General features: G+C 36.7%; 5 protein-coding genes across 6 annotated transcripts; 1 reads left to right on the top strand and 4 right to left on the bottom strand.

The window, feature by feature from the left end:
- Positions 1–4,428: 4,428 nt before the first annotated feature.
- Positions 4,429–5,739, bottom strand: LOC126705429 (pentatricopeptide repeat-containing protein At4g38150). Its single transcript, XM_050404432.1, has one exon. The coding sequence runs from the start codon at positions 5,597–5,599 to the stop codon at positions 4,568–4,570; it is 1,032 nt and encodes a 343-aa protein (XP_050260389.1). The 5' UTR covers positions 5,600–5,739; the 3' UTR covers positions 4,429–4,567.
- Positions 5,740–5,814: 75 nt separating this feature from the next.
- Positions 5,815–7,900, top strand: LOC126705430 (transcription termination factor MTERF6, chloroplastic/mitochondrial). 2 transcript variants are annotated; one of them, XM_050404433.1, is made up of 2 exons: positions 5,815–5,968; positions 6,751–7,900. In XM_050404433.1, exon 2 carries the CDS (start codon positions 6,757–6,759, stop codon positions 7,753–7,755), a length of 999 nt encoding a protein of 332 aa, XP_050260390.1. In that variant the 5' UTR covers positions 5,815–5,968; positions 6,751–6,756; the 3' UTR covers positions 7,756–7,900. The 2 variants fall into 2 exon arrangements, with proteins under 2 accessions (XP_050260390.1, XP_050260391.1); XM_050404434.1 differs by having other exon boundaries at positions 5,835–5,973.
- Positions 7,901–9,448: 1,548 nt separating this feature from the next.
- LOC126705679 (probable L-type lectin-domain containing receptor kinase S.5) lies at positions 9,449–10,309 on the bottom strand. Its single transcript, XM_050404800.1, has one exon. The coding sequence runs from the start codon at positions 10,289–10,291 to the stop codon at positions 9,476–9,478; it is 816 nt and encodes a 271-aa protein (XP_050260757.1). The 5' UTR covers positions 10,292–10,309; the 3' UTR covers positions 9,449–9,475.
- Positions 10,310–11,073: 764 nt separating this feature from the next.
- Positions 11,074–12,605, bottom strand: LOC126705288 (probable L-type lectin-domain containing receptor kinase S.5). The gene is made up of 3 exons (XM_050404177.1): positions 12,346–12,605; positions 11,346–12,187; positions 11,074–11,291 (listed from the first exon to the last, which is right to left on the bottom strand). Exons 1-3 carry the CDS (start codon positions 12,603–12,605, stop codon positions 11,074–11,076), a joined length of 1,320 nt encoding a protein of 439 aa, XP_050260134.1.
- A 2,622-nt stretch (positions 12,606–15,227) lies between these two features.
- LOC126705677 (probable L-type lectin-domain containing receptor kinase S.5) lies at positions 15,228–18,504 on the bottom strand. Its single transcript, XM_050404798.1, has 2 exons — positions 17,146–18,504; positions 15,228–16,276 (listed from the first exon to the last, which is right to left on the bottom strand). The coding sequence occupies exons 1-2, from the start codon at positions 18,383–18,385 to the stop codon at positions 15,513–15,515; spliced, it is 2,004 nt and encodes a 667-aa protein (XP_050260755.1). The 5' UTR covers positions 18,386–18,504; the 3' UTR covers positions 15,228–15,512.
- Between the last annotated feature and the right edge of the window lie 4,965 nt (positions 18,505–23,469).

Genomic DNA, 23,469 nt, shown 5'->3' with positions numbered 1-23,469 from the left:
TACCTTAAGTTCTTTCACTAAATTCAACCATATAGCTTATTGGTCAATACAATCACATAAATGTTTGTGGGGGAAGGTAACTCTTTTTTTTTTTTTTTTTTTTTTTTTTTTTTTTTTTTTTTTTTTTTTTTGAGAAAGAAGGTAACTCTTTTATATTGCATTAATCAATGCAACCATATAATTGAATTTAATTGACAAACCTAAATTATAATACAATCACATAAATGTTTGGAAAAGAAAAAAAAAATTCAATAATTTATTGATTAAACTTTCACTTATTAACAAAAATATTTGTTAATAACCAAGGAGTGGTCCTAGGTTACCACCGCCCATGTTGGGTAAAGTGGTACTTCCCCAAGCCTCAAAGGCTTGTGGGATTTGAGAACCCAAGTTCCAATGGTCCTAGGTGTGAAGGGGTGGGGGTAGTACATTAGGTTCAGTAAATTAGGATTTCCATCTGAGCTAAAAAAGAAGAGTGGTCCTAGGTTTGTAGAGAGCACAAGTGTTGATTCCTAGGTTGTTTTTAATTTTCTTATTAATTCAGTATTGCATTTTTTTTTTTGATAAGTATTAATTCAGTGTTGCATTAATTTTATTTTTTGTCCTGCATCAAATTTTGAGGTTTTATTTAATTTTTTTTATCCTTCCCAATGATCTAATGCTAAATGCTACTTTTCTCAGGAACTTGCAGGGGGTGTTTGGTACATGTGTTTGAAAACATGTGTAGAAATACGTGTGGATGAAAAAGTGTGTGAAAATGTTGTAATGTTGTTTAAAAACTAAAAACATGTATTTAAACATGTCTACCAAACAGCCCTGCTTAGCCAAAAACTCTTTCACGGAAGTTGTTTACCTGCTAGATATTCTGAATGCCTTATAGTAGGATCAAAAACTTACCATTATGATTAACTATCTCTCAACCCCTTCATCTAGTAGAAAACTTGAGTAAAATAGATTATAGAAAGAATCAATAAATTCAATATCCCAATCAGCTTGTACAATACTAATATTATTAATATCCCCCCATCTGGTCACCTTACCATCTGTAGCACCCAACAAATTATAAATAGAATTATTATCCTTATCCTCAGCTATCAAAAACAAACCAGAAACTAACTCTGTTAAGGCACTCCCTCCAAACCACTCATCATGTCAACCTTCTATGTTAGTGTCTTAAATCACAATTCTAAGTTTCTAACCAAACATATTACAGGATTGTTTATGAGGAAACAGAACTATATAGTAGCATCTTTATAACAGCCCCTGAAACTTAAACTATTTGCAGGGATTTCGCAGAGCTTGAATATTTGACATGTATCTACAACTCAAAAATTCAATTAATACAGCAATACAAGAAGGCAGTTGGGTTCAGTGCAGGCTTCAACCTAACCAGCTCCAAAAAGTACCTTATTTTACAATACTTCAAAAGGAAAATTCCATGCATTAAAAACAAGGGCCAAAGTTTAAGTAGCCATGATATAGAACCAGTTATTCTGTAATGATGCATATCTTACAACAAAATGCCGATATCATGCATTCAAGATTTAGGATAAAAACAAGGTTGCGTAAATTCAAGGCAGGATCACCCCCATGGTGATGAAGTCCTAGGCTTTCTACAAAGAGGTTATGTCTTCATCAGTGTTCTTATATATCCATTCCTCCAGATCTCTCCCTAGGGTAACTTAACATTTTAACTAGTTCAACAGTCACCTATTTCACATTATAACGAAAAACAATTTCTAAGATTTCTAGAGAATGTGTTGAGTCTGTTGACTATCTATTCACCTGCTGTTAAGGTAATTTTATTAATTCAACAATTAAAATACTTCACAGAACTCCGATCATCAGTTTCATTGTATTACCAAAATAACTGCTTATAGTCTTGTGGCCAATGAGCTTTGGCTCAAATGGCATTTCCTCCTCTTGCAATAATGGGTGAAGGGTGAGGTAGTAGTTTCAAAACCCATGAGGTGCATGGGTAACTTATCAACTGGGGGGAACAAAAAAAAAAAAACCAACTTGTAGTCTTTTTATGTGTGTGTGAAAAGAAATAATAACCCACAGGCTACAAAGAATGCTTAAAGAGGAATGGTTTCAGAAACAAGCTCACTTGGACAGATATATTGGCAAAATAACATGATTTGTATCGTGCTTCAGTACTACTGGTACTACATAATTTCCCCCCTCCTTCAGCATCCTACTCCGCCTTCAAATTGACATTAGTACCACTTGACGTAGCCAACAAAGAATTCCAAGAAAAAACATTACAAAATCCTAATAGATTCAAGAATTGTGTTCTAGTTTCAATATTGGACTTTCTTGGCACCATATAATGATATAAATAGGGGTAATTTGGTAATTTCAGATTTTCTGCAAAGTGCTATAGTAGGCTGTATAAACCCACAAGTTTTATTTTACATTTTGAGTCCTTTTTCTATTTTGTTGAGAAGTTCTTAATTACTTTTTTAATAATTATTATGAGTCCTAGTCTTTCTAGGAAATGGTAATTTAGGAGGTTTAGTCCTTCTATGAATAGTATTGCAATAGCCTAAGTATTCAATAAATGATAGAAATATAAACATTGAATTCAATAAAAATTCAGCCCTTCATTTTAATCTTAAAGGGTGTGTTTGCATTCTTTTTCCTAAGCGTGATTGGTTTGCCTAGTATTTATCTTACCTTGTGTCTCTTTCTATTCACTATTTTGACACCAAGTAGCCATCAAATGGGGGTATCGCTACAAACCCCCTGTTTGGCTAGTCTATCCCTGGCTAGTCCATCAAAGCACCAGTGATTATTTGGCAGAAATTGGTCTGATTCCCTCAAAGAATCCCTCTTCAGGCTTACATTTGTTGGTTAGCTATGTAGGACAGATTAATTACCAGGGCTAGACTAGCAAAATGAGGTGGTTATGTATTGGAAAGGCAAGAGCTTGCTTGTTATGTCGTGTAGGTTGGGGCTTAGTGCTGTGATTTTTCATGTATAGAGGCAAAGAAATGCGATCCTGCTTGGGAATAAAGTCAGCTCAGAGGAGCAGCTCATTACTGACATTAGAAAGAATGTGAAAGCCACTCTTTATTTGCTTGGTGTTCTGTTTTCACTTCTTTTTCTTGCTCTAAATTTTTTGTTATGCTTGATCAGTGTAATTTCCGATCTTGATGTAATCCTTTCCATGTACACTCCCAGTGTACTTGGAGCTTTTGATTTAAGAAATATCGTTATTTATCCAAAAAAAAAGGAAGAACGTGAAAGCCAGGATTGAATTCAAGGGCCCTTCCCTAATTCTAGAAATCTGCAGATTTGCAATGGATGGGGAGTCTCTGTGACTTGCCTCAAATCTTGTAGACCAATTGCATAGTAGTGTAGTGTAAGGTGTTTGTTGCCTGCTTTGTACTAGGCTGTGTGGCTTGATGCTGGTTTCCTAGCTACTTGCTTCATATTTGCTGGTCTGTGTTGCTGGTTTATCACAGTTTTGGCTTCTAGTTCTGTGGTTTGTATTCCAACTTGGTTGTATTTTGTTTGCTGGTTCCTTCCAGCTTGTTTCAATAAAAAATTCTTGATTATTGAGGGGGGAAAAAAAAAATTCAATCTTTTGGTACTTAACCCTACCTAAACACTTAACATTAAACCCTATTCAAGAACCCTTCAAGATCTCATCAATGATCCTAATTTAGTGCTAAATTTCTGAAGAACCTACATCTAACCCTTCTGCCCTGCATCACTACTAGTACTAGTACTACTAGGATCACCACCGCCTCTTTCCTCTCATGTCATTCACATGTACCAATACTTCCACCACCAAACAATCACACTCAAACCACCACCGCTCTTGCCACCCATCCATTACAATATTCACTTGAAATGAATGCTGACTTCGTTGTAACATTAATTAATAAATAAAATACTTCACTTTTGTTCCATATTTTGAATGGCTTGAACTTAGAACGTATCAACTAGCCTGAGGATGATCATAGGAAGCTTGACTAAGTATATGAACTGCGATTTATATAAAACTAGAAATAGGGATCAGAGGAAAGTGAAAATTGATGGTATAATATGTATTAAAGAGTCATCTCTTTTGGGTATCTGAACTAGATCATTCGTAAGGATGGAGACATTGAGGAGTATGGAATGCATATTACTGGAGCAGGCTAGACTTAAGTGGAGAAGCACATGTATTAGGTGACCATGGGCTTCGGCATCTATATTGTTCAGATGTTTTTAAAGAAGGAAGGTTAAGCATGAAGAAATTCAGAGGATTGTTATAGGATGCTACTGTCTACTGCTACTAATTTGGTTGCTGGAAGAAAACCAGCTCTAGTACAAAGAAACCATGCCATTAAACCATAAAGAAATGAAAAGCACAAATTAAAACACCCATTATCAACATAATTCCATTCCATCAACCACATAAAAGTATAAGAAAAATAAACCACAAGTAACACAGAGAACTTGCATTGATGACACTGAATGTTCTTCACAAGTAGTCTCTCACATTTGGGTTGTCTAAAACAAAGCCAAGGAAGCATATATTAAAAAGAAAAACTTACAAAATGAACAACAAAAGTCAATGCTGAAATGGTATCTCAGGAGTTTGGTTGCCAAAGATTGCTTCCCAAACAAGAGGATGTGCAGATTTTTTGTCCATATACTCCTTAATAGCTTTCTTATTAACAAAAAAACCCTTGTTCGTTAAAGTTGTAATGGCTTTCCTGGCTTCTTCAACTCCCATTTTCAAACACAATCTAGTTACCAAACCAACAAAAGTTTGCACATTTGGTGAATGGCCAGCTTCCAACATTTCAACACAAAAGTCAATAGCAATGTCCAACTGGTCACACTGAAAAAGACCTTGAATCAAGACAGAGTAAGAGAAGGCATTGGGAGAAATACCATTGTTTTGCATTTTCCTGAAAACTCTTTGGGCATCATCGAATTTGTGTGCCTTACAGAAGCCATCAACAACAGCAGTGTATATAACGACTTCAGGAATAGTACCCTTTTCGCGCATCAAACCAAAGAGCTTCATGGCGTCTTGAACAAGGCCGTCTTTGCAAAGACCATCGAGCATAGCCACAGCATTTGGGATCAGACCCGTTTCTTTTAGCTTCTTGAAGATCTCCTCAGCGTCTTGTGGAGGAGGCGTTTCTGCGTTGTTCGCTTCTTCTACTTGGCCATGTTGTTGTTGGGGTTTGGGAGAAGAAGACGAAGGGGCTTCAGGACCAAGTTTGAATTTTTCAAGAAAATCGAAGTTGCTGTTGTTTTCAGATGGATTTGGATTAACATCATTACCCCATGTTCTTGTTTTGTTGTTTTGAAATGGGGATTGGGATTGGGATTGGAATTTGGGGTTGCGTTGGGGTCTCAAAGGCCTGTTTGGAATGGGCTCTGGAGGACGCTGTTGTTGTTGTTGGCTAGAATAGTCATCATCTTCCTCCTCCTCCGATCTCAAGGGTCGTCGTCGTCGTCGTTGTTGTCCTCTGATAGCTGATTCATCTTCTAGAGAGCTAGAACTGAAACGGCGTAGTTTCAGCCAAAGTGCCTCCGTTTGGGACTCTGAAATCAGCTTCAAAATCCGACCTTGCTGCACTGATGCCATTTTTATTTTGTTGTTTATGAAATGAATGAGGTATCGAGGAGGTTAGGGTTTAAAGCTTAGTTTTTTTTATCATTTTGGTTTGGGGTTTTAGAGTGTTTCCACTGAGACTGAGAGAGAGAGGCCAAAGTAGTAGTAGTAGTGGAATAAAAGGAAGGAGGATACACCAGTCATTTTATTCGAAGAAGGAGGGCAATTACGGTAAAATAAAAAAAATTTGAAAGATAGTACAGATAGAGAACAACAGATAAGGCAAGGCAAGTAGGGGAAGTGGGAAGTGGGAATTGGGAGGAAAGGCAGCAAAGCAATTCATTCTCACTGCCTCCGCCGGTTATGGACTTATGATACAAAAAGCTCTCATTTATTATTAAGGTAAGGTAAGCGCCTCTCTTCTTCATAATCATATATGCTCTACTCTTCTACTACTACTACTACTTTGTCTGTGTCTGTGTCTGTATCTGTATCTCGTAGCCTAGGAATATGTATCCTCTTCCTCTTCCAATGCTATATGCTAGTTTCAGTTATTTGTTTTCTTAAGGAATCAAAAGCTTAACATTCTATGTTTCTCGTCTCCATTGATAACATGCTAGAAACTGACTGCCATGATCTCGCTTCTACTATTACTACTACAACATCAACCAATCCTTGGTCATAAAATTTTGGGGTCAGCCATAGACTAGTTAGAGATTCTTTTCTACTACTGAAAAACAAAATTGCATTCTTTGCTTCTCCTTTCATACTCTTCATATCCATTCACTTGCTCTCAACCCTTCTTACAATTCGCCATTTGTTTGGTTCTATTCAATTATACATAGAAATGTTTACTTTGACAATGCTTCTGCTTCCGATCAACTCTAGGCCTTTCTTTCCTTCTTTCTTTTTATTGTTTTTATTTTTGGGATTTTAAAGGAGTGTGAGTGTGACTTTAACTACCCATTTTGGCATTTGGTAAAAGAATTGCTTCTAATCATCTCTTTTAGGCCTTTTGGCTCCTCTCAAAAAAATAATAATAATATGTCAATCTCCTTTGGCATGTTTTTCTCTTTACAACTAAAACTTGTAATGTAGTGTACACCACGTTGATTAGTTATTTTGACTTGTAGAGGTTGTTTGTTTAGCATCTATTGATCTACATATATGTCACATCTTGTTAGGGGGTTATGGAAATCTGCAGCAGTCAACATGGTAGCAGCATTATGTGGTTCTTTAGGGATAGAGGTTTTGATGATAAAAGCATCGATGAAATGTTTAAAAAGTGCAAGCGCCTTGAGGGTGCTCAAAGAGAGAGAGCTTCCGAAAACTGGGCTTACCTCAAAAGCATCGGCATTCAAGAGAGAAAGCTCCCTTCCATTGTTTCAAAGTGCCCCAAGATACTTACACTAGGTCTCCATGAGAAGCTTGTTCCCATGGTTGAGTGCCTCTCCACGCTGGGTACAAAACCCCATGAAGTTGCTTCTGCCATAGTCAAATTCCCTCACATACTCTCCCACAGTGTGGAAGAGAAGCTCTGTCCGCTTCTGGCCTTCTTTCAGGCACTGGGCGTCCCTGAAAAGCAACTTGGAAAGATGATATTGCTCAACCCCAGGCTCATCAGCTACAGCATTGAATCCAAGCTAACAGAGATAGCAGACTTTCTTGCTAGTCTTGGCCTTGCCAGAGATGGGATGGTTGGCAAAGTTATGGCCAAAAACCCATTTATAATGGGTTATAGTGTTGAAAAAAGGCTACGCCCTACTTCAGAGTTTCTGAGATCAGTAGGTCTGACAGAGCATGATCTTCAAACAGTGGCAATGAACTTCCCTGAAGTTCTCTGTAGAGATGTGAACAAGGTCCTGAAACCCAATTTGGATTTTCTTAAGAGGTGTGGGTTTGGAGATGGACAGATAGCAGCCTTGGTAACTGGTTTCCCCCCTATTTTGATCAAGAGCGTCCGGAATTCTTTAGAACCTCGGATCAAGTTTCTGGTGGAGGTAATGGGGAGACAAATTGATGAAGTCATTGATTATCCTGACTTCTTTCGGCATGGTTTGAAGAAGAGATTGGAGTCAAGGCACAAACTTTTGAAACAGAAGAATATAGCTTGTAGCTTGAGTGAAATGCTGGAGTGTAATCAAAAGAAGTTCTTAATGAAGTTTGGTTTGTTTGAAGGATATGCCTGAGGTACTGTGGTCATATCTTCTTTTTCTTCAACTTTCTAGAATTTAGCTTATTTTAATTTTGTATATTAGATTTATGTTCATGAATGTGGAATGCAACTAACTTGTCTCTGGTCCTGGGTGCATCAATGAATAGTTTTTTACTTCAGCACCTGATTAAACAATTACTGGATTTTAAATACAGCTCAATGCATAACTCCTAACAATTCTGAAAGTCACCTGGTGATTTATAGTTTCACAGGATCCATAAGTAAACTGATTTTACTGTTACAACACTGGTTCTAAGGTTGTATGAATATGTAAGAATCTCTTGCTACACTTTATGGAATAGACTTGTTGTTAGCTTATAACAGGTATCCCATGGTGGTTCAAGCCTTGAGTATGAATATCAATAAAATCTTTCAACTTTGTGTAGTGCTTGGTTTTGAAGAGAACAAACTAATTGTGCTATATATGCTCCTAGACAGAGTACAAGATGTACTTCTCAAAAAAAAAAAAAAAAGACAAGTACAAGATGAACAATCTAGATTCAAGAAATCAAGGGCATATGTATGTCTGCAGTTACATGTCTGGATGACAGAGGACAAACTAGGGGATGTGTCTACATGGTTATGGTGGGTTCAGGGATTAGAGAATTTGTGGATTTTAGGTTTAGATTTGTTGAAAAAAGGGTTGAGGTTGTGACTTGTGATAGAAAATTAAAGGTAATTTGATGAGTTATTTGATGGCTATTTGGTAGAAGAAAGTATGTCAAGTTTTAGGATTTTGATAGGTGAAATAAATGGCTTGATTTGTGGTTGTTAGGAATAAGAGAAAGGAAGGTTTTTATGGTGTTCAGGGGTTTTACAAACAGTACCACCCCTTGATCACATGAAGCTCATGGAGCTCTTCAGGAAGATAATACGAGTGAATGCATTACTATGAATTAGCTAATGAACTAGTTCCTGATCACATGGAGATCAGACCATGATATCATAGATTCATTGAGGATGCATGTCAAGAGACTTCTTCATGGTCAATCGTGTCCTGCATAATCTCTATTATTAGTACTTCCATTCGATATATCAAAATGCAAATGTTGTACATATGAATATGATGTAATCTATCTGCCAAATAAATTTCTTTTGTATTCCTACTTCATATTAAGGGCTAACAATTAAACTTATGTATAAAACTGAAAGAATGATAGAACAAGAATAAGGGTCTGATTGGTTGGTTAGTTTGAGTTATGTTATTTGAGTGTTTTTGATATACGGTGGGTAAAAAAGTATATTGAAATATGTGAAAAGTTGTTTAAAATATGAAAATGTTGGTTAGAACTAACCAACCAAACATGCCCAAATCTCTTGCACTTGATTGCGGGGAAATTATGACCCCCAAAACAAAAACCAAAAAAAGAAAAGAAGAAGATTACATGGGAAATGAATCATATTTACTTATCACCAAAAAAAAAAAAAAAAAAAAAAAAAAAAAAAAAAAAAAAAAAGAAGAAGGAAATGAAGACCCAAGCCCATATTGGAAGCTTGAATCTAACAATAACATGCAGGTAACAAGATCGCATGATAATGCAAAATGGGCTAAGTTTTTTGCAATAATGTCATAGTCCATGTTACATGAAAAAGGGGCTAAGCGTTTTCTTCCCTGAGCTCCACTCTAATGTCACCAATGCAAGGATGGATGAAGCTCTCTGCATTGACGTCATAGTCCATGTTACATACGTACCTTAGGAAGAAAATGTTGCACTAGCAAGTGTACTGTCACTGCTAGTGAAGGCAGTAACCATCGAAGGCCATGTGAAAGCGGGTTTGAATGGAGGCACATTAGGGACCGGCATAGTTCCAGATATAATCTGGAAAATATCTTGCGTTTGAGGCCTATCACTGGCAATGGGATGTGAACATGCAAGCCCCAAAAGTAAAAGTTTCTTTGCTTCATCATCCACATAATCATTGCCAAGCCTCTCATCGACAGCTTCTTCGATGTTGCCTTCGCGATGTAACATCCAAACCCAATCAACCAATGAATAGAGACGCTGATGGTGATTGATACTAATCCCAAGACTTCTGCTGCATATAACCTCAAGGACCACTGCTCCAAAACCATACACATCAGATTCAGGGGTAGCCCTCCCCGTGTGGAAGCACTCAGGAGCAACATAGCCCATGGTGCTTGGAACTCCAGCTAATCCTAGTTCAGCATAGGAATTCCTTTCATTATCCAAGGCTCGGGCAAGGCCAAAGTCACCTAGGCGAGCATTATAGTCGGAGTCCAGTAGGATGTTGTTGGCTTTGAGGTCACGATGCACTACCTTTTGATCATACTCATTGTGAAGATAGGGCAATGCAGATGCTACATCGGCTAGTATCCTATACCGACGCCTCCAATTCAAAGTGTTCTGGTTGGAAGCCTCGTATAGGTGCTTATCAAGACTACCATTTGGCATAAAGTTGTACAATAGTAGTAGCTTCCCTTTCTCGTAGCCCCAACCTGAACATAGACCGTATATATTAGAGAGGAGATCAGGGATTAAAATTGACATTTAATCTAATACAAAGTAGAGCACATCAATTGAGAATTTGAGATACTTAGGACCTGTTTGGTAGAAAAGTTTAAGTAATGTTATTTGTAGTTTTTTGAAATACGTGTGGGTGGAAAGGTATGTGAAAATATATGTAATGTTGTTTAAAAACTGAAAAAGAGTCGTTTAACAACTCTACCAAATGGAGCCTTAATATATTTGAAAAAGAAATAATGATAACAATATGGCAGCTTAGTGAACCAGATGCTGATATAATGTTATTTGTCTTCAATCACTTTAGTATCATAACAGTTGTCCTATATGGACTATTGATGCAATTGATTTGAGTAGTATATGTCATATGATTTGACTTCTACATCTTGGTACAACTAATAATTTGGTACATAAATTTTTTTGCCCTTGTCAGAATATGTAAACATACAACACTAGTTAAACATTCTTCTCATTAATCAATTTTATGCATTGAAAAATTAGTTGGGTTACTATCACAAAAAAGTTCGGCTTCCGGGACTATAATTTGAATTTGATAGCATCCTCTTGTTAAGGACTTAAGACCATGCATTTTGGTTTTACATTCTCATCTAATAGCTAGGAGAGGTTCTGTAAATAGGAAAAAAAAATTATGCAAACAAATTAGATAAAAAAACAAATAATTTAAAGAATATTAGCACTTCCTTCTACCGAGAGAAACAAATAATTTAAAGAATAGTAGCACTTTCTTCTACCAAGAGAGAGAGAGAGAGAGAGAGAGAGAGTTCTGCCTTTTCTCTATTTTCTAAATATTAAGAAGAAGCTAAAAGTTCAAGGGGTTGATCCACAAGAGGTTGTAATGCCAAAGCACACCTTCCAAGTCTTCTGCGAAAGTGCCTTAATTTGACAAATGAATAATGCAGTTTCGAACAACTTTGAATGTTTCCTTTAAATAAGATTGTTTGGTGCTTTGCAGGAAAAGCTTGTGATGATCTTTGAATAATTTCATGAAATTGGAATTGCAAGTTGCCTAGAATATTAGAATGACAAATAAATAAATAAAGAGGAATAAAGAGGGGATTACCAACTAAGCGGACGAGATGTTTATGACGAAGACGGTGAATAATGATGAGCTCTGCCAAGAAGTCATCTTTGCTTCGAGTGCTGTCTCTGGAGAATTTCTTGACAGCTATTTCAGTACCGGTTTTATGATCCTTGTCCTGCAGAATTCCTTTGTAAACAACACCAAAACCACCTTGACCCAGCCTCATACTCTCATGGAAGTTGTTGGTGGCCTTCTTTAAATCCTTGTACTTGAATTCCCTTGGCATCCCAGGCAACCATCTCAACTGTGTGCCAAGCGCCTTACACTCCTCATCACCCCCTCCTCCTCTTCTTTTTCTCTTGTTCAAATACAAAACCCCACATAGGATTAACAATGTCACCAGTGGAACTCCAACCCCAGCACCTATCTTTAACCAAAGCAAATCACTTTTCTTTTGTAGATCATCAATCTCTAAGCTCCATTTCAATACACAATTCAACTCAATCTGTGGATTACCTGTAGAAGCAGCAAAACCAAAGTAGGATTTTTGATTCACATATTCTTTCAGGTTTATGGTCTTGCTAAGAAGAGGCTTTTCCGGCTTGGGTTGGCCGTCTTTCACCATGTAAACCTCCATCACCTTCGACGTGCCATTATAGTGCACCCAGACTCTATAGTTGGTGGGTACTTCCGGAGATAATTCAATTTTATAATCATCAAGAGAGACAGTGGTAGTTGAATTAACAGAGTTGATGTTGAGGCCAATGTGGTTGTCATTAGGATCATAGTCTTGCTTTTCGGTATCAAACTCTATGGCCACGATCCGGTTGGTTTGTTTACCATCATTGATAGCATTGGTGAGGCCAAGCCATTGCCCATAACTAGCATCAGGATTGAGAGATCGGGAGCAATGAGAAAAGCAAGTCCCTCACCAGCATTCCATGCTGGCGCCGTGTTTCTAAATATGTTAATGACAAAATTGGAATGGAACGCGGCCTGAATTTCATCAGACAACCACATGTTGAAAGGATGTTTATACATAATGCGACCAAACTGGTTGTGGAGGCTGGGGTCGTTGTTGGTTGTGTCTGGGGTTATCTGAAGGGCTCCATTATCAATACTCGTACCACTGCCTATAAACTCAAGACTATCCCCATCCTGTGTCAGATTAAAACCATCAAACGAGAAGTTGGGTGGTGTTGCAGCTTGGATATCAGGCAGATGCAAAAGGATGCAACAAAAGATAATGAAAACGGTGGTTGAACTTTTACCATTTGATATTGATATGATAGTAACCATTTTTGTTGTAGCTACTAGTAGCTAGTGATCTTTTGGACTAAAGACTAAAGAGGAGAAGCAGAAAAGGTGTTAAAAAAACTGCAGAAAGGGATTATATGAACACCTTCCAACCTTCTCTCATATTCATATTCATAGAATTAATAGTAAGATCTATTTTTTCTGTCTTTTGTACCAAAAATTAAATACTAAGATTCATGCCCAGCCCAGCCCATACACCGTGTTAATCAATTTGACATTGTCTTTCATCTTTATTCCAGAAAGTGAAAGTGGCGGGCTGGCTGATTGTTGAAAAGTTGGGGTTCTGAAGTCAGATTAAATAGATACTTCTAGGCGTGGCAAACGGGTCGGGTCCGGTCGGGTAAAGTTTAGGTAAACGTGACATCTTAAATGAGCCAGGCTAGGTCAATCAACAATTTTTTTTTTTTTTTTTTTTTTTTTTGGAAAACCTTAGTTGCCACTTGTTAAGTCATGAAGCAAATAATAAATTATTTAGCGTGAAATACATTAATTTAGATTCACCCATGTTAAGAAATTGCCCATATCGTTTCTCATAAAAAAAAATGATTATATCAACAAATTGATATTTGTTCATTAATAATAAAATTATACAAATCTTAGCATTGCTAAACAAAACTAAACAACACAATCATAAAGGAGTTTAATCTATCCTTTGAAATCTAATTAAAACAAATACACAAGTTTCATTTCCATACAATATTGACGTTTCAAAAAGGAAAACAAAATCACAAATTTCCTATTGGATAGCTAATTAGACAAAGAATTATAATGGATAAAAAATTACAATCTTGAAAGTTTATTTCATAATCTAATATCTTCAAAATAATCTAATATTTGTGTTTAATTTTAAATACACAGTAGTTGACACTCTATTTCAATTTGGGAATATAATGCAAAATTTGATTAACTTATTTATGCATGTTCTCTGATATGATCAATATCATATCATTTTTAAACAATATACACTCCAAGGAACATCATCTTCTATTTTGCAAAACTCATTTATTTTGGCTCTATGCCATTGAAAAATAGGGCTAAATATCCATAATGTCAATTTCATATATTTTGGCTTCACTCTTTTCAAACTTGTGAATGTTTCTCATATAAATTTTATTCTAAAAACTCATTTATTTTGGCTATGGACAATTAAAAAATAGGCCTAAGCATCTGTAGTTTATGTCAATTTTATTGATATACTTCGGGATCACACTTGTAAATGCTTTTCATACAAGTCTACAATTTCAAATTTATTATCTTGGATGCATTTTGTCATTCAATACCTAAAAATCTTTGCTTCTTACTTTATTCAAGTGAGAAAAACATGGAATTAAATAAAGGCTTTAATTGCTTTCATGAAGTCATTGTGTGTGTATATATATATATATATATATATATATGGCGGTTATCCAAAAGCATTAAAAAAGTATATTACTGTTTTTTTTAATTAATAAAATAAAAAATAAATGGCACTGACAATATAATTGTCAATTGAGTTTGAATTGTACAGTATAAAAACCGAAACAAACAAGTTAACAACTTGAGATTTATTTTAATAAAACAATTTTAAAAAACAGGTTATGTCACAGGTTGCCCAGTAAAATCCGAAACAAACAAGTTAACAATTTTGAATTTTGTTTTAAAAAATAAGTTGTCATAGGTTGAGCCATTTTTACTCCGATTAAAAGAATGGATTCAGCAGTAATACCCAAAATTGGAGAAATATTATTTTGGTATTATATTATTATAATAAAAATAAATATTACTATAAAAGAATTTCTTTATATGTATACAAAACAACTAGAGACCTTTTCAACAAAAAAACAAGACCACGACGCAACTTGGAAGGCCTCAACCCTCAAGTAATTACTTTATGTGACCAAGTAAGGCAATGACCAAATGATGAATGAGGCAAAGAAAAACTAATGCGGATGGCTCCTTACCTACCATACTCAGCCAGTGTTTGGGTACAGGTGAAGAAAATTAATAAATGGCATTCATGAAGCAAAGTCTTATTAATGATTTATAGTTGCTCTCTAGCTTTATCCTGACTTCTTTCTGCATGGTTTGAAGAAGATATTGGACTCTTTCGAAACTGAAGAATATTAGCTTGTAGCTTGTAGCTTGCAGTGGAATGCTGGATTGTAATCAAAACAAGTTCTTGATGAAGTCTGCTTTTTGTCAAGTATATGCCTGAGGTACTGTAGTCACTTCTTTTTCTTCATTTTTCTAGAATTTAGCTTATGTTAGATTTTTATGTTCTTGAATGTGGAATGCAATTAACTTGTCTATGGTTCTGGCTGCATTAATGAATAGTTTTTTTTTACTTTAGCATCTGATTAAACAATTACTAAATATTAAATATAGCTCAATGCAATAAGTCCTAAAAATTCTGAAAGTCACCTGGTGAGATATAGTTTCACTGGAGCCATAGGTAAGCTGATTCTATTGTTACAACACTGGTTCTGAGGTTGTATGAATTTGTAAGAATCACTTGTGTTCAATAAACCAAAATGCGAATTCTGGTACATATGAATATGATGTATTCTATGTGCCAAATAAATTTCTTTTGCATTCCAACTTCATAATAAAAGTCCAACAATTAAAATTATGTTTAAAACTGAAAGAAATATAATGGATTTCATGGACTTGAACACGGGGGAAATTCTGACCCCAAAATAATTACAAAAGGAAAGAAGAAAGAAGAAGATTACATGGAAAATGAATCATATTTACTTATCACCCCAAAAAAAAAAGGCGGAAATGAAGACCCACTTGGCCCATATTGGAAGCTTGAATCTAACAAGGACATGCTGGTAATAAGGCTAACACACTCCAGGGATGAGAGGAAGCCTTCAGCTATAATGTCAAAATCCATGTTACAAACCAACCTTAGGAAGAAAATGTTGTATTAGTAAGTGTACTGTCAGTGCTACTGCACGCAGTAACCATCGAAGGCCATGTGAATGCGGGTTTGAATGGGGGCACATTAGGGGCCAGCATAATTCCAGATATAATCTGGCAAATATCCTGCGTTTGTGGCCTCTCACTGGCAATGGGATGTGAACATGCGAGCCCCAAAAGTAAAAGCGTCTTTGCTTCATCAACCACGTAATCAGTGCCAAGCCTCTCATCTACAGCTTCTTCAATGCTGCCTTCACGATGTAATATCCAAACCCAATCAACCAGTGAATAGAGACGTTGATGGTGATTGATACTAATCCCGGGACTTCTGCTGCATACGACCTCAAGCACCACTGCTCCAAAACCATACACATCAGATTCTGGGGTGGCCCTCCCTGTGTGAAAGCACTCAGGAGCAACATAACCCATGGTGCCTGGAACTCCAGCTAATCCTAATTCAGCATAGGAGTTCCTTTCATTGTCCAAGGCTCGGGCAAGGCCAAAGTCACCCAGGCGAGCATTATAATCGGAGTCCAGCAAGATGTTGCTGGCTTTGAGGTCGCGGTGCACTACCTTCTGATCATACTCATTGTGCAGATAATGCAATGCTGATGCTACACCAGCTAGTATCCTATACCGACGCCTCCAATTCAAAGTGTTCTCGTTGGAAGCCTCATACAGGTGCTTATCAAGACTTCCATTTGGCATAAAGTCATACAAAAGTAGTAGCTTCCCTTTCTCGTAGCACCACCCTGAACCAAGACCGAATATATTAGAGAGGAGATCAGAGGATAAATGAGGCATTTAATCAAGCCAATACAAAAGCAGGGCACATCAATTGAGCAACTCATATATTTTAAAAAAGAAATAATTGTAGCAATATGGCAGCTTAGTGAACCAGGTGCTGATATAATGTTATATGTCTTCAATCACATAAGTATCTTAACGGTTGTCATATATTCACTATTGATGCAATTGATTTGAGTAGTATATGTCATATTGTTTGACTTCAACTGTTCGCTACAACTGATAATTTGGTACATAAAGATACAGCACTAGTGAAACATTCTTCTCTGTAATCAATATTATGCCTTGAATACAATTAGTTGGGTTACTATCAGAAAAAAGTTCGGTTGCCATGATTATAGTTTAAATTTGAATTTGCTAGCATCCATTTGTTAAGCACGTAAGAGCATTCATTTTGGTTTTACAGTCTCATCTTATAGCTAGGACAGGTTCTGCAAATGAGAAGAAATGAATTATGCAAACAAGTAGGGCAAGAAACAAATAATTTAAAGAATAGTAGCACTTTCTTCTACCGAGAGAGAGAGAGAGATCTGCATTCTTTCTAACAAGAAAACCCTAAAAGTACATTCGCAGGAGGTTGTAAAGTCAAAGCACACCTTCTAATTCTTCTGCGAAAGTTCCTTAATTTGACAAATGAGAAATGCAGTTTTGAATGTTGAATGTTTCTTTTAAATCCAATTTTTTGTTGCTTTGCAGATAAACTTGTGATGATCTTTGAATAATTTCATGAAATTGGAATTGCAAGTTGTCTAGAATATTAGAATGACATAAAAAAACAAATAAATAAATAAAGAAGAATGAAGAGGGAAATTACCAACTAAGCGAACGAGATGTTTATGGCGGAGACGGTGAATAATGGTGAGCTCTGCCAAGAAATCATCTTTGCTTTGAACGCTGTCTCTGGAGAATTTCTTGACAGCTATTTCAGTACTGGATTTATGATCCTTGTCCTGCAGAATTCCTTTGTAAACAACACCAAAACCACCTTGACCCAGCATCATACTTTCATGGAAGTTGTTGGTGGCCTTCTTTAAATCTTTGTACTTGAATTCCCTTGGCATCCCAGGCAACCATCTCAACTGTGTGCCAAGCACCATAGACTCCTCATCACCCCCTCTTCCTCTTCTTTTTCTCTTGTTCAAATATAAAACCCCACATAGGATCAACAATGTCACCAATGGAACTCCAACCCCAGCACCTATCTTCAACCAAAGCAAATCACTCTTCTTTTGTAGGTTATCAATCTCCAAGGTCCATTTCAATACACAATTCAACTCAACCTGTGGATCACCTGTAGAAGCAGCAAACCCAAAGTAGGATTTTTTATTCACAAATTGTTTCAGGTTTATGGTCTCGTTAAGAAGAGGCTTTTCAGGCTTGGGTTGGCCTTCTTTCACCATGTAAATCTCCATCACCTTCGACGTGCCATTGTATTGCACCCAGACGCTGTATTTGGTGCCTACTTCTGGGGATAATTCGATATCAAGAAGGACAGTCGCATTTGAATTAACAGAGTTGATGTCGAGGCCAATATGATTGCCATTAGGATCGTGGTCTTGCTTTTCGGTATCAAACTCTATGGCCACAATCTGGTTGGTTTGGTTACCATCGTTGGTAGCATTGGTGAGGCCAAGCCATTGCCCATTACTAGCATCAGGGATTGAGAGATCGGGAGCAATGAGAAAAGCAAGTCCCTCACCAGCATTCCACGCCGGCATTCTAAATATGTTGATGACAAAATTGGAATTGAATGAGGCCTGAATTTCATCAGACAACCACATGTTGAAAGGATGTTTATACATAATGCGACCAAACCGATCGAGGAGGTTGGTGACATTCTCGGTTGTGTCTGGGGTTATCTGAAGGGCTTCACTATCAATAGTGGCACCACCGCCTAGAAACTCAAAACTATTCTTATGCTCTGCCTGACTAAAATTATCAAACGAGAAGCTGGGTGGTGTTGCAGCTTGGATATCAGCCAGATGCAAAAGGATGCAACAAAGGATAATGAAAACGGTGATTGAACTTCTACCATTTGATATGATAGTAACCATTTTCGTTGTAGCTAGTGATCTTTTGGACTAAAGATTAAAGAGGAGAAGCAGAAGCCAGAAAAAGTTGTGTAGTTTTATATGAACACTTTCCAACCTTCTCTCATATTCATTGAATTAATACTAAGATCTATATTTTTCTTTTATACAAAAAATAAATACTAAGATCCAAGCCCATACACCGTGTTAATCAATTTGAATTGTCTTTCATCTTTAATACAGAAAGTGGCGGGCTGGCTGATTGTTGAACAGTAGTTGTTTTGAAGTCAGAATAAGCGTGCGTTTGGATTGGGCGTTTTGCCCGGTCAGCGCAGCATTTTTTGCGTTTTTTTTTTTTTTTTTTTTCGCGCGTTTCAGAGGGGACAATTAACACTGTTAAATACTGTTTACATAGTTTCTAAAAAAAGTACTGTTTACATATTGTCCACTGTTTAATGTTTATACCATTTTCACATGACCCACGTTCATTTTATTCAAAAAAAAAATATTAAAAATAGGTTTTATGGTACTATTTACGCATTTAAAAATTATTTTGCTACAGTATTTTCAGTTTTCAGCAAAATAAATTGTATCCAAACGGATCCTGAATGTACCACCAAACTCAACAAAACATATATTTTTAGGTAAATTTGGGTTCCACAGTATTATTCACACCTTTAAAATTTATTTTGCTACAGTGTTTTCAGTAATAAATTTTCAATTTTCAGCAAATAAGTGATATCTAAACACATCCTAACATAAAAGTTTGGGTAAAATGTGTCATCTTTACACATGCTTTTTTTTTTTTTTTTTTTTTGGAAATCTTGTATTTGGCCCTTGGTAACTCATGTAGCAAATAGAAAATTAGTTAGTGTAAAATACATTAATTTGGATTCACCCATGTCAAGAAAATGCTCATATCAACAAATTGATACTTGTTCATTAATAATAAAATCATACAAATCTTAGCATGGCTAGACAAAACAAAACAACACAAACACAAAAGAGTCTAGTCTACTATTTGAAAATCTAATTAAAATGAATACACAAGTTTCTTTTCCACACAATATAAACACCCCAAAATAGAGAACAAAATTATAAATGATCTATTGGATAGCTAATTAGACAAAGAATTAAAATAGATAAAAAAATTACAATCTTGAAACCATATTTCATAATCTAATATCTTGAAAACATAATCTAATAATTGTGTTTAATTTTAGATACACGATGGTTAGTACTCTGTTTCAATTTGAGAATATACATCGAAATTTGATTATTTTACTTATTTATACATGTCACCTGTTATAAAGATCATGTCATTGTTAAACAACACACTCTTTAGAGAATATCATCTTTTATTTTGAAAACTAGTTTATTTTTACTATGGGCTATTAAAAAATAGGTTTAAGTATCCATAATTTATGTCAATTTTAATATTATACTTTGGTTTCACACTTATGAATGCTTCTCATACGATTTTTTTTTTTTTTTTTTTAATGGAAAGACTGTAAATACTTTTATTGACTATGAAAAGCAACATTAATATCATGGAGAAGAGTTTGTTATAGGAAATAAGGATTCTTTTCAATCCAAACAGAGAGATCAACAATGCCACAAGCATGCTTAGCTAATAAATGGGTTGGTCTATTGCCCTGCCTACAAATATGAGAGAACTCCACACTATGGAACTCATGGGAAATTGACTTCACATTGTATAGCACAGCAGCAACCAAGGTTGGAGGTGGTGAAGCTTCCTTAAAGGCATTCACTATCACCAACAAGTCACCTTCGAGCACCAAGTCGTGAATAAGCATGTCCCTTGCAAACTAAAGACCAAACTCAAAAGCCTTTGCCTCTGCCTCCACAACTCCTAACGGTGCCATAATCTTCTTACTGCATGCCCCAACCACCCTTCCTTCAGCGTCTCTGATCAATACACCCACCCCAGCTGCCTTTTGTGCAGCAAACACTGTGCCATTCACGTTAATCTTATATCTTCCTTGCTGTGGTGGGCGCCATTTTGGTTGCTCCTTCATCGGTGCAACTACTGGCTTCTCGCAACAGAGCTGATACTCCCTCAAGTATTCTAGAGCAGAATTAACCAAACCTCCATTGCTCTTCTTATCTTCTCCGTTTCTGACTTTGTTCCTATTAGTCCACATCGCCCATGCTATCATAATTATCTTCTCTACATAATCATTCTCCCATTTCACCACCATAGTCACGTACCTTATAAGATCCATAAGAGAAGAAAAATGTAGATTCATCTGCCTAAAAAATAGCTTGGACACCGTCCATACCTCCTTTGCACTAGAACAATGCCAAAACAAGTGACCTGAAGACTCTGCTTCCATCTAACATGCCTCACAGCAGCTATCCACCAAAACCTTCCTCCGTTTTAGATTTTCTTTCGTAGGCAGTATGTCTTTGCATGCCCTCCACAGGAAATGTTGCACTTTGTGAGGGATATTCTACTTCATAGGTATTTCCCAAATTTCATTTGATTACTATCATTCAAAGCACTGGCTATTCCACCTTTGGGCACCTCCTCCATTGCAGTCCAATAGGCACTCCTAACATTGAATAAGCCTGACATTGTTAGAGCCCATATTTGCTTATCTTCCTGTGGATTGGAGCTAAAAGAAATTTCGCCTATGATCTCAACCTCATGGGGTAAGAAGACCTGATTCAATACATCATGTTTCCACGTCCCACTGTTGGAATCAATCAACTCCACTACCCGTGCATCCTCATGTAGGGTAGAGAGAGGAGAGGTGACTTTGTATGAAGAAAGATTAGGTAGCCATTTGTCCTTCTAAATCCGTTCCCCACTTGCCATTGAAGACCCTTCCGAACCACATCATGTGCAGCCATGATACTCCTCCATGCATAAGAGGGGTTGTTGCCCAGACCTACTTCTACAAAGTCACATTTAGGGAAATATTTCTCCTTGAACACCTTATACACTAAAGAATCACCACCCCTTTGTAATCTCCATCCTTACTTAGCCAAGAGAGTAAGGTTAAACTGCTTTAATTACTTAAACTCCATGCCACCTTTAGCTTTTGGAGCACATAGCTTATCCCAACTTATACAAGCCATCTTTGTAACGATCCAAGGAAAAGCACTAACTATATCTGCGCTATACCTCAAAAGGATTAGTCACAATTGAGGCTCCTTGTATTTGTTAATAAATCCTAAATCTATCTAGTAAATACCCGATGTGGGACTCATCACACACCAACACACATCGCACAATCTATCAAATTGGGGCATCACAATCTCCCCCACTTAAATCTCTAACATCTTCGTTAGGGCCCACTTTGTGGAGTAATGTCTCTGAGCCCACACAGGGTTACCGGGTCGGCTTTGATACCATATGTAATGACTCAAGGAAAAGTACTAGTCACATCTGCGCTATACCTCAAAAGGACTAGTCATAATTGAGACTCTTTGTAGTTGTTAATAAATCTCAAATCTACCCAATAAATATCCGATGTGGGACTTATCACACACTCACACACATCACACAATCAATCAAATTGGGGCATCACAATCTTCCTTTCATCCTTACATTGACCCCACCAAAAATTCCTTATTAAGCTTATCATTTCAACACACAGAGAGTTAGGGATTTTAAAACAACTCATGGTATACGTTGGAATTGCCTGTATCACTACTTTTATTAAGATTTCCTTACCTACCTTTGACAGTAATTTCTCCTTCCAACTAGCTAGTTTGTTGGACAACTTTTCTTTGATCTCCTTGAAGGTATTCTTTTTATTTCTTCCCACCAATGATGGCAACCCCAGGTACTTCTCATGTTGTTTGATCACTTATGCCCCGAATTTAGACTTGATCTCATCCTAGACTTCCTTAGTGATGTTGCTGCTGAAAAATAGGGAGGTTTTTGTTCTATTAAGCTGTTGCCCTGAAGCTTGCTCATACACCTATAAGATCTTTTGTAGGGTCTCACATTCCGTGGTTCTTTCTTTACAGAAAATAATATTGTCATTTGCAAAAAATAAATGAGATAACCTAGGACCCCCCCTACAAACAGACACCCCCTCCATGGAACCATCAAAAATAGCTTTTTTAATTAATGCAGAAAGTCCTTCAGCACAAAGTAAAAAGAGATAGGGAGATAAAGGATCACCTTGGCGGAGGCCCCTCGAGGGGGTAATTTTTTCTACTCAGTTTGCCATTAATCCTGATAGAATATATGATAGAAGTAATGCACTACATCATGAGCCCTCTCCATCTAGGGGCAAAGCCCAATCTCTCCATAATTTTCTCCAAAAAAACCCACTTAACTTTGTCATATGCCTTTCTCATATCAAGCTTTAAGGCCTTCTCCCTTACACTTCCCACCTTCCTCTGACTTATATGGTGCATGGTTTCAAAAGCAACCAGTACATTGTCAGTAATTAATCTGTCATTCATAAAGGCACTCTGTGTATCACTGATAATGGATGGAAGTACTCTCTTCAACCTATTTGCAAGAGTTTTGGATGCAAATTTATAGATCACATTACACAAGCTAATTGGCCTATAATTTGTCACCATTTTGGGATTTTTAGTTTTTGGAATTAACACAATGTGGGTATCATTAAAATTTGGTGGAGACACTCCAAAATTTAAAAAATCTAACAATGTTTTGACAACCACCTCACTTGTCGTAGGCCAGAATTGCTGAAAAAATAGAGGCGCATCCCATTAGGGCCAGGTGCCTTTAAAGGGTACATTTGTTTTAAAGCTCGATACACCTCACTTGATTGAAACTCCCTTAGCAAGCTTAAGTTCATGCTCTCGGTGACCTTTGGTTGAACTGCCTCCAATAAATCGGTGAACTCGTTTGGATTACTTGAAGCAAATAACTCCGAATAGTAGTCTTTAAAAATCATCTCAACTACACTCTTGTCATCTTGCCATACACCTGCCTCATCATAAATGCCTTCAATCACGTTTTTTTGGTACCTTGCTAAAGCCTTAGCATGAAAGAATCTGGTGTTACGATCTCCCTCCTTAAACCAATTAAGTCTAGAACGCTATTTCCACATTGCATCTTCCTTGTCCAACTAGCAATTTAGCTGCACCCTTGTTTC

This window comes from Quercus robur, chromosome 11, assembly GCF_932294415.1.
Source record: "Quercus robur chromosome 11, dhQueRobu3.1, whole genome shotgun sequence".
Classification (NCBI taxonomy): domain Eukaryota; kingdom Viridiplantae; phylum Streptophyta; class Magnoliopsida; order Fagales; family Fagaceae; genus Quercus; species Quercus robur.
Note: the sequence above shows the minus strand (reverse complement) of the source record. Positions and strands in the feature narration are given on the sequence as shown.